Below are 11,938 nucleotides of genomic sequence, written 5' to 3' on the forward strand. Positions count from 1 at the left end.
ACCGTATATAACAAATTTTATTAGTTTTAAATTTTTAATAATAAATAAGGCACAATTTTGTTGGTTCAAATTTATGTTTATTTCTTTAAAAATCAAAGCTTATGTTACTTTTGTTAGAATTAAAATTGTTTTAGTTTCGGGGATAAAAAAATGTTGTCGGCCTGTAGGGTTAATTTGTTGAATGTTTTGTAGCTGCAAGAATATATTGGTTGCTGGACCCAAGGGACGTTATGCTCTATTACCTAGCTACTATCAAAGCTAGTTGAACTTTATGTTGAAAATTTGAATCAAATTTAGAATTTGAATAAAAATTATGTTTTATTAATGTGAGAGTGTTTTTTGACTCTTCACATTCTTGAGTTAGTTTTGGCTCATTATTGTGGAAGTGTTTTTTGACTTTTCACATTCTTAAGTTAATTGAAGACTTTTGACTCTTCATATTCTTGAGTTAATAAGAAGAATAATTGAGTTAATTAATCTTACATTACTCTTGGTGTACATTTTGGGGCTTATAAATAGTGTGTTCATTTCTTCATTTCAAATACATGAAAATCTTATCCTTTCCAAGCATTCTCTTGCATTTCATATTGTTAGCTGTTCATTTGTTCTCCGTTAAATTTCGATGATAAAGTGAATATACGTTTTTCAGTTCGCCGTAGTTGTACCTCGTGTTAAATCATTGCTGACTGTTCCGTTGTATCGTGGGAAACAGACGTCCAAGACGATCCTCGAAGCACTTACAGGAGGGAACAAATATGTTTTAAGGACATTGTACTTCGTATAGGCCTCGGTTTGATTTACTTTAAACTTTGCTCTACTGTGTTTTATTTCACCATTTAGTTCACTTGTTTTTTACGAAAGTTTACTGTACTTTATCGTTCGATATATTGTGCAACACTTCCAATACACTACCGTTGATCGGCCTTAAGCTTGCCTGAAGGACTCCTTATCAAGCTGCATCAATTTGCACCTGCCAACAACAGACCAGGGCATATTGTCAGGGCCGTGCCTATGTAGAGGCATGAGAGTCCATTGACTCAAGCCCATTTATTTTATGGGACCTATAATTTTTTGAAAATTTTATTATATAATAGTATATGCTTTTCCAACATAAATATATTATTTTGGATTTTTTTCATAACAAAGTCATTGTCTTCCTCAGACTTTATTCCACACATTCCAATATTCCATATTTCTTACAATTATATCATTAAAAATATGAAAATTATAATAAATACCTTTGGTAGGTTGGTATCTCCATATTTTTATTACAAAAATAACAATCATTCTTTTTGTTAATTTCAATTTAATATTTCATGTATTTATTCTATTTTATTAAAGTTGAGGACATGATAATAACCACCTAGGAAGGACACCAACTTTTTCTTTTAACTTTACTCTTATATGATAATAATATTACACATTTATTTTTTGTTTTTAGTTTTTAAATTTCAACACACACTTTTATTTTTATTTTTTTTATTTCAACAATTCAAATATCAATTTAGTCCCTCCATAATTTGTCAAATTTCACTTTAGTCCATCGATAATGATAAAAAAAAACTGTACACACACATCGCGTATGCAGAGTAACTAGTATTTCTTAAGTCTTAACCCGCATAAAAGAAAAAAATTGATCTGCCTACTCAATGTTTAATAAGTGGCCAAAATATTTTTGACTCTATTTTTTAACTCGCACAATCCTCATGCCCAAATACTACTAGTTCGTATGAAATATTTGACTACAGAGAACCTATTGAAAAAAACGTTCGCTACCGCTTCTTGTCGCTAGCAAGCGGCACAGCTGTGCCTAGAATCGAGATTCTTTTGGTGTTATTCGATTAATAGTGAATTCCCTAGAAAATCTAAACCATGAAGTTTCTCGATCTTTCTAGATAATCACGAATCTTCCGCTATATTCTTTACCGTATCTGACTATTTTTGGCGGTTGGTTTTCCTTTTTCATTTTCTCGTACAAGATTGTTTTGCTTCATCGAGCACTAAAATTTTGTATCATAGCACTAGACCAGTAGTATTGCTATAGTATCCGACAATTCCATTTGTTGTCTACAATCTGTTCGACGAAATGTATAAATCTGCTCTATAAGGTGATTTTTTTAGTTATCATTTTGGACATGTTTGATCTTTTTATTCGTTTATTTTTTATATTAATTTTAATATATTGATTTAATTCGAAAAAGTTGTTATGGAACTAAAAAATATGAACACACGACGAGAGAATTTTTTAAAAAAGTTAGACTCGTGCCCAAAAATTGCTAGGATCGGCCTTGCATATTGTACATCAATTCAGTCACTTGGACTTTAATCAAAAAATGTTCCAAGAAGAAGAACAAGTCTAATGCAGTTTTGTATTTAAGAGACAACTGATTGGACATTGAAGTCTCTCCTGGACACTCTCAACTTCACCAAAAACAACTGATCTTTTGCAATTTCATCAAAGCATTCAAATTACTCGATCAAGAAATTAATATATCTTGCTTGCAGCAGCAGCAGCAGCGGCGGATCAACTCCTTGGCCCCGAGGGCATGAAAATGAATGAATCTTGTGGAGGTACTCGGCGGATGGAGAACAAATCCAAAAATTATCATTGGCGGCAATTGCTCTCCTACATCGTTTGGCTCTAATCTCATTCCACTCCATTTTCAAATTGCAACCAAATTTATTTTATTACAAAAAATACTAATTATCCCATAATTAATGTGTATGTTATGTCTTATCAATTTATAAAAATAGCTTTCTGTTTCCTGGGATTTCCCGAGACAACAATAATGAATAAACGAGAGAATGTGGAAGATGGAACCAATATTTCATATTCCTTTTGACATTGGTTTCTTTGCAATTTTAGATTCGTTATTTTTGTTTTATTTATATTTTTTGTCATTTTTTCTATACAATGTAGACCTAACGTCAACATGGCTCTCATATCTGCAGTATTACATCAATTCCACATCAGGATGAAAATAAATAATTAATTAAAAGACGTGGAACTAAGATCTAATTTTGACAAAATAGAGGATCAAAGAGACTCGAGAAACAAAAATTACAATTTTCTAAATTTAATATATTCTCTTTGATAAAAGATGAAATATAAAATGTTTCGGTTGAAGATAATCTCAGCTTGTTATATTTGAAACCGCGCACACAAATCACCACGAAAAATATTCCACTTTTATTTGTAATTTGTAATATTGGATCATACAACAAAATCTTGATTTGTCCCCAACTCAGCTAAAAGCGAGGGGAGCTTTTCTCTGGATACAATGAAACTTTGTGCTATTTTCTTCCCACTTTATCTTTACCTCAATTTATATGCAATCACAATGAAACAAAAATAATCACTCATGGATTGTACACTAATAGGACCACAATGGATAAGTTTATTTTAATTTTTTTGGTCAAATCTTTGAAATAATTGATATTCTATCTACTTATGTATGGACTGGTGAGATGCTAGCATAAAAGTAGTATCATCACACTATATTCAATGGTTCAATTTTGACTTGGACATGTGAGGCGCATAAAAATATATGAGCTCGATATATCCAAATCAATTTTAGATAATTGGATTTGGCATTGGGTACCACCCTTATATTAGCATGTATCCTACCCTTATATATGTTAGAATAAATGCTCCTTACATGATGAAAGATACATGTAACAAATATCCAATAAATGTAATAGAGAACCTAGATTTAAATGTTGTAAAATATTTTCATTTCTTGAAAGCAAAGGAGATCAAATGAAGCAAAACCATAACTCTCGTGATGTGGTTTTGAGTGTTATTTATAGTGGACACTACTCTTTTCTTTAACTTTTTCCCTATCGAAACATGAAGAAGTATTTTCCTTGAATTTAGGATTTAGATATATATAATAATGAGAAGTCGTGGAGTTGGCATTTTAACGTAAAATCATATTGTCAATTTCTCTATGTAAAGGGATGGATATATGGTCCTACCAATTTCTTTAGCCAAAGACTTCACACACATTAAAGTCATCACCACCTAAAAGTTTCTTGATTCTTGGTAACATTCAAATTAACACCAAGAGATCTAGATGCATCATATACATATCCTCCTATAATCACAAAATTTAACAAGATCCCATGTTAGACTGCTCGATAACATGCGCGGTGTTAGCCTTCTTTCGCTTATAAAATTCTTCCATGGATCCCGGGATCACACGCATGGAACGTGAACCTGGAATTTCAGTGAAAAAGATTTGCAAAATGGCCGTATATCTGTTTATATGAAACTGAGGTCTGATTTTCTGTTGAGATGACTCGTTTTAGTCTTTAATGACATATAAAAGACTGATTGTAATAATTATTAATGCTTTCTTATATTGAATGACCAATATTTCTTTCTATGTTTCAAGCTTCATCCTTTGTAAAAGAACAAGTCTCATGAGTTCTTGTTTACTCAAAGGACTAGATGCACAGTTATGTACTTTGAGGTTCGAATTATTCTAAACTCAATATTAATTAAAATACTACGTTATAATTTACTCAAGAAAAGTGTTACTGCTACAAGAACAATCGTTTGAAATTGTATTTTTGAACATATAATTAATTTAACACATTTTTAGTGATAAATAAATAATCTTATTAAAATTTAAATTTTATCTCATGATATTTGACAAAGTAAAAAAAAAAAAAAAAAAAACTAGTGGTAATTTTTCTTTTAAGTTTTGAGTATGTATACAATTTAGGGCAAAATTGGGAAGCCCAATCAGGAAATCAAGCCTTCTACACACAGTGTCGACTCCACCAAATTCAACAAAACGAGAAACAGATGGGCATTTCTTTCAGCGCCACCAGTAGAAGGACAAGCCTCACTCCATACTACCCGCCACCCGCTTACCCTCTCGACCCTTATGCTCCTTATCCCGTGAATTCCCCTTTATCTTACCTCTACTACCCTTCCAATGAGTTCTGTGCGGGGAATCACAGCAACACACTTGCGGGCCAGCCTAGTTTCGGTGCCTTTAACTCCCAGCATCTTCCCTTTGAGTGGCAGCCAATGCTGCCGCTGCCTCGGGTGGTGGGGCCGCCGTGTACCGAGCAAACGCAGGCTAAAGTTGTGAGGAGTGATGTGAATGTGCATAAAGATTCTGTGAGGCTTGAAGTTGATGAAACGAACCCAGATCAATTCTTGGTTTCTTTTGTTTTTGATGCTTTGGTTGATGGGAGGTAAGGTTTTTGGCTGCAAGATAAATTTTTTTTATATACATAAAGTTTTATTCTTTTTGTTGATTATTTTATGTGCTTTGATCGTTTGCTACATGGCTGATTTAACTGAAATCCATTGTGTTATTTTAAATAGATAATTGGTTCTGCTGAAATGCATCGTACACCTCCATGGTAGAATTTTTATCCAGAACCAAGGCTACCGATCAATAGGCACATCAAATTATTGACGAATTTTCAGTTACTATAGGCTCTATGGTGCCACTTGTACCTTTTTTGTCATTGTCACATTTTGCAATTACCCGTCTCTCAAGTGTGATGTTTTATCAGAATTTGAGGGCAATTTCTGGATCAAAGCTATTGTTTATACTTTATATATGTTAGAGCTGGAGCCTTGGAAGTTTTGTTCCTCACATTTATATATTGAATTGGGAACGATTCCATTCTTGTGTGTGGATGTGTTCCGCATGAGGGATGCATGCTTCGGTTTAATAATTAGTGGCTGGTTTACTTCATAACACGGTAAGATTGTCGAAGGGGAAGGGAGGTTGGGAACATTCCGTTACCAACTCATTCTATCTCGTAATAATGTTTGATGCCTCTGCCGTGAGAACAAGAAAAGTTGGTTTTATTGTCGTACAGATCACATTTTTAATTGCTGTTTCTTTCTTAAAATATGCTAGTACACTTGTTAGAAGAACAATTAGGCATTTATTTATTTTTTCATTCTTTGAATATGGTTGGTTGTCCATGCTCCTCAGTATTCCCTATTTCCTTTTGTAGAACACAACTATCAACGGACAATTTCTTTATGTATTTCTACTTATCTGAATGAAATTCCGTTATTTTTAATTTAATCGCTTCAAATTATCTACAGATTGAATGCTATATCATAACTGGTTTTACATTAGTTCTTTCTCTAATCATTGTTCTCTCTAATTGATAGCATCACAATCTATTATTTTGCCAAGGAAGAGTCCAATTACAGACTTGTTTCATCATTTCCTGAAACATATGTTCCCATCAAAGTTATGTTCCAGAAAGGACTTCATCAAGAATTTCGACAGCCATTAGGGACGGGCATTAACTTTGGTTTTTTCGAATGGGATGGACTGTCAAAGCCATTATCTCGAGAGGATGTGTTTCCAATAGTAATATCTGTTGAAACTTGCCCACTTCCATATGAAAGAAGCTATATTTTGGAGAATACATTGTTCCAGGTGCAGATAACTCAGGTCGTCTTGGATAAGAATCGCGAGGAACAATTGATTGCTAAAGTAATCAGACAGTTATTATGGACTGATGGTATTAGCTATGAACTGCGTGAGATATATGGATTTGGAAAATCTACCCCAGGTTTCAGCGACAGTGGATCAGGTAAAGAGTGCGTGATTTGCATGACTGAACCAAAGGATATTGCTGTGCTACCCTGTCGACATATGGTAAGTAAAGTTTCTAATTTTTTTAAAATTACCGACATAAATCGTGTGGGCACTTGGTGGTTTACCCTAATTTCATATACTTCTGAGGTTTTAATAATTACATCAGCAGCTCCTGAGATTTGGTTAAACTTAACATGGACACCACTTGCACTTTGCATCAAGATCCAAATGTAATGTTATTTATTCCTCGGGGAGGTTTCTGAAGTTCAGACAAACCCTAGAGATTGTCAACGTAATTTAGGCTTTATAAACGGTGACTGTAGACTAAGAGTTCATCCATCAGATTGTTTTGGCCTTTTTAGCTATTAAACCATTTGCTTGGTCTGCATTTATAAATTTTGTTCATATGTATGGTTAATTTGGAAACTGTAGTTGCTCTTCTTGCTATAAGTTCTTTTCTTATACTTTTGTTTTCTCCGCGATAATTATTTTGGTAGTTGTAGTGCAAGTTCTTTTGTATTATGTTAAAATGTCATGAGCCGCGAAGAAGAAGTGGGACGGGAAGAAGTTGTGGGCAGCAATTTTGATAATGAAACATACAAGCCCAAAGTCTATCAACGTTTCACTCATGGAAAATTCAGGCCAAAGATTGAGGAGCAAGAAGATTTTTTCCTTTAAGAATAATTATTTCTTTGTTTTAACTATTTCCTTATCTTTTGGATTTCAGTGTATCTCTTAAAATTTGTAGGATTTCCTTTCAGTTTATATTGGATTGTGTCATCCTTATATGTAGGAACTTGGTGGGAAGAATTAGGGATAGAGAAGAATATCAACAAAAAGTTATTTCACAAGATCGGGTGGTTCTCTTGTTTTCACGAGCCTCAATTTTTCAACTAATCATAGGCCATCAAGGTCGTAAATCAAAACAGCAAGAATCCTATTCCGAACTAGGAGATTTCATTGTCCAACGACCCATGACACGATCCCAAACCAAGACACGTAACATAAACTTTGTTTTAAACTGATGTCATGCTTATTCCAACAAGTGCTTAAAAGTGTTTCCTAATGCTCCTGTTGCAACTTATACAGGACAGTCACCTTGACTGCCTCCACTCTTTCGAATTTCCTTTTTTTTTGCTTGCACCAACTGCCAATTGATTGTAGATGTTGCATTGTAGTGTATGTGCAGCAACTGTGCAAAGACATTGAGACTGCAGTCAAATAAATGCCCAATCTGTCGAGAAACTATCGAGGCATTCCTGGAGATTAAGCTCGAAAATTTTAACACGTGAGACAGGCTCTTTCTGTATATTCATGAGAAGACAATGAGATTATTTGTTTGATGTCCATCATGTGTTATCTACCTTGTACTTTGAGCTTCATATAGCTGTCTATATTCATAGTTTACAATTCTTCAGTCCGATCCTGGATTACACAATAGTGACCTTCCCATTGAAATGCTAATATTGTGTACGTTGTACAGTCAATGGTCATCTATATAGCTTGTCTACACTACACCTTCAAAACAATTTGCAAGTCTTACTACGATTGTTTGTCTTTCAATTGACAATAATTGTATAATTTTTTTTCTTTATTTTGTCAAATATTTGAAATGTTCAGCTCTGATGTTAATTCTGCTTTATATATCGTCGGCTTATTTCACTCGCTGTAGATATTATAGTCTTTCCATCATAATTGTTACCTTGGGTTACTCAAAAAGCAAGTTTTAAGGCTTCATGACTAGTGATACCTTGAGATGTGAATGAAATTTCCATTCTTTAGTATTACTAACTTGAGGCTCAGAAATGTAACAATAAGAACGCTACTATGTGTGATATGTTGCTTATTTTCAGGAGGGCGACTTTGGAATGTTGCATTCTAGATAAATCACGCAATAAAATGCATTGTAGTTGCCCATGGCTCCATTGATTCTGTCCTTGCTAACAACTTACAACCAGCCAAAGAGGAAGGGAATATATGTGATAGAAGTTAGTTATAGAGGATCTACAAAATTTGACTTGGGATTGTGCCTAGGATGCTTCGGAACAAAAAGATATAAATTTTGTGCAGTAACATGGATAATCATTTGTATCTTCCTGTAACACATACATGGACTAAAGAGTACTTGTGCAGCTCCTTTACGAGGCTATCCTTATAATCCACGTTTATTTGATTCATTATTGTTGATAATTAATTGAATTATTTTAGTGACGCTGCTAAGTGTGATCTGTATTGAATTAATGGTGACAATACTTGTGTCTATACCCCACAAGCGTGCACTATTCACAATTTCCCCACATTCTTTCTATCTACATCTCACACATGTGGTCTGTGAGCCGTTCTCTTTACACATAAAATCCAACTTTCACTAACACCACCCGCACACATAGACACTAGCCTGATCAACAAGGTTGGTACCAGGATTCTTTCTGTGAGGGAAGACTCGAACTGATTCTGGAGGTGTAAATGTTGGGATTTTTTTTTATAAACGTTAAATGTAAATTTGAATTTATTTTGAGCCGGCTGATAATCTTTCTCGGCTCGGTTGGATCCACCACCAGTGTCGAGCCAGTCACATGAATAGATGATAGATAGTGAAGGGGGATGATAAATTGTATAGAAGATTGATAGTGAAGTGAACTCGTATATTTCCAGCATTGCCAATTGACAGATGAGTAGCATAAGACGTTGAGGAAATGTGTCACTCTCAAAAGAGACCATCTCTTTCGCGTTCTGACAATGGCAATAAAGACATGTCCTTCCTTACAGATTCCTCCATGTCTGCAAGCACATGTACATTTTATCTTTGATTAACTCAGATTTGCTATTATAAAACGAAACAGGATGAGTTGTGAAGAGCACACTTGGAACTAATTGAACAAAGGGCTTTCTGAGTTTGTGGTCAGACCTTCTGTCCACAGGATATTTTTAAGCCGCCAAAAGAGAATTTGTAGACTCTTTTAATCCATAATTAAATTTATCTGTACTTTGAAGTTAACTTGTGCATTTTGAGTCGGGATAAATTAGTGTAAATGCCCGACCAATTTAGTTATTTTGGTTCATTATTTTCTATTCACCTCAATAAATTATCAGCATTCAACCCTCTTTAACACACAATACATTCTAATGGCAAACACGTTCAACAACCAAAATTTAAAGGAAAACTATGGGAAATATCGTGAAACACCAACTTAATTTCAGTCTTGCAAGTATTTTGCATGTGTACATGAATTACCCATCACTCAAATATATTGCATGTTTGAATAAAAAGCTCTCATTTATTATTTTTAAATTGAATTACTTTACTATACATCAAGAGGTAGGAAACAAAACAGGATTGTGCTAGGTGTTGTTGAAGGAATCTACGTCAAGAACTATATGTTGCGAGTGTATGGTTGGACTGTGAGAAGCAGTTTATAAAACCTGTTGGATACAACTCGATGGCACTCCGGTCAAAGAGGTCAATTGTTCAATTTATTGTACGGAAGTATGATGGGTCATTTAAAAAAATGAATCATATGAAACATGGTATATAGGCTGAAAATCTTGTGTAACCGCATGTCTTTGGGTTATATGCCTTTAAGAAAATGATTGATATGTATAACAATGTCATGTACTATAATTATGCCGATTGAGTATATTTTTGGAAATTTTAAAAGATTAGGGATCTCAAACAAACATTTGAAGGAAGAGTGAGTGAAGATAAAATAATGTTTAAGGATAAAGAGTTATTAATAGTTTTCACATACTCTTTCTATGTGTGCAATCTTTGATTTAATTTAATTTTACTAATTATTATTTAATGTTATATATTTAATTGAGTTATTATGCTTTTATATCTGTTTTCTTTAATTTTTAACAAACACATCTATATATACTGCTTTAAATTTAATTACTACATAATCTTAATCCAATGATTTTGACAAGATAGAAAAATAAAATAAATTTTCCATGGGATTTTGTACCTTTTTTCCACCAAATCTTCCACAAAATCTCTACTATCCCCTTTCGAAGGGGGGAAAAAACCAGATTTTCTTTATCCAATAATTTATACAGGGGGATCGAATTGTAAAAACTATATAGTACTTACGAAATAAATAATGACTAGGTTTCGTGTGCGACGGTCTCACGAATTTTTATCTGTGAGACGGATCAACCTTACCGATATTCACAATAAAAAGTAATATTCTCAGCATAAAAAATAATATTTTTTCATGGATGACCCAAATAAGATATTCGTCTCACGAAATATGACTCGTGAGACCGTCTCATACAAGTTTTTGCCATAAATAAAATCAAAATGATTGTCTTGTGGATACACCTTTGTCATGTTAAACCCAATAATATTAAATTGCAGACTGTATTCTAATTGTTCATCACCAAAAAAAAAGTTCAAATTTATGTACATTCACATCTAATAAAATAAAGAATATCTGTCATTTTTTCGTTAAAAAAAGCGAGCTTCACGTAAAATTAAAATTGAAATCTCTATTCCAAGGATTATATTCAATCAACTATATTATAATCTTAATTTTAAACATAAAATATTAACTGCATCACTTGTATAAAGTTGGTAAATATTTATAATTATTATATTATATTTCAGAAAGTAGTTGTAACGTCTAAAAAGTCAACTCACTTAAAGCACATGCATGCAAATGATTGATTAATTGTTATATTTAATTAATTTTAAATCCTTACTTGATGTATATTATATGATTGAATGTTTAATTGCATGATTAAATGATTTCATGAGAATTGAAAATTTTATCCGAATATTCGATAATATGCAAGGGAAAGAAGATTTGGGACAATCAAGATAAAATATTTTTTTAATAAATATTTTCAAGGCCTAGTAACATGATTAAATATGATTAAATTTTTCTAAAAATAATAGAGTCCAAATTATTTTATGAGACGAGCTCGATTTTACCCAGGAAGCCTGTTTTGGGAAAACGATGGACTTCTAAAAGCCCAAAAATTATTATTCTTGAAAACAAATTTTGTAAACTTTTATTTTACATTTAAATAGGTATTATTGGGCCTAATTTACCTAAGATTAGAAGGTATAATTATCCCTAAACAAAAAAGCCCAAAAACCCCAACCAATTAACACATGAATTTTCGAAAATAATAATTAGAAACCTAGGGCTTTTTGCACCTCATTCAGCCATGAAACACACCCACAACACACGCATAAATTTTCGAAAATTAGGAGATGAGAAACAAGGAGTCTTCGTCGCCGTTCGCCTCCCTTCGCGACCCACGTCGATGATCGCATATTCGAGCGTTCTAAAACGCAAAGGCACGCTTCTAAACTTTTTTGACGCACCATTCAAATCATATTA

General features: G+C 33.2%; 1 protein-coding gene across 2 annotated transcripts; it reads left to right on the top strand.

Moving 5' to 3' along the window:
• The first annotated feature begins 4,720 nt into the window (after window positions 1-4,720).
• LOC142547783 (putative E3 ubiquitin-protein ligase LUL4) lies at window positions 4,721-8,196 on the top strand. Of its 2 annotated transcripts, XM_075656241.1 has the most exons (3): window positions 4,721-5,211; window positions 6,155-6,650; window positions 7,769-8,196. In XM_075656241.1, the coding sequence occupies exons 1-3, from the start codon at window positions 4,814-4,816 to the stop codon at window positions 7,880-7,882; spliced, it is 1,008 nt and encodes a 335-aa protein (XP_075512356.1). In that variant the 5' UTR covers window positions 4,721-4,813; the 3' UTR covers window positions 7,883-8,196. The 2 variants fall into 2 exon arrangements, with proteins under 2 accessions (XP_075512356.1, XP_075512355.1); XM_075656240.1 differs by lacking the exon at window positions 7,769-8,196 and having other exon boundaries at window positions 6,155-7,761.
• The last annotated feature ends 3,742 nt before the right edge of the window (window positions 8,197-11,938 follow it).

This window comes from Primulina tabacum, chromosome 5 (assembly GCF_025594145.1).
Source record: "Primulina tabacum isolate GXHZ01 chromosome 5, ASM2559414v2, whole genome shotgun sequence".
Lineage (NCBI taxonomy): Eukaryota > Viridiplantae > Streptophyta > Magnoliopsida > Lamiales > Gesneriaceae > Primulina > Primulina tabacum.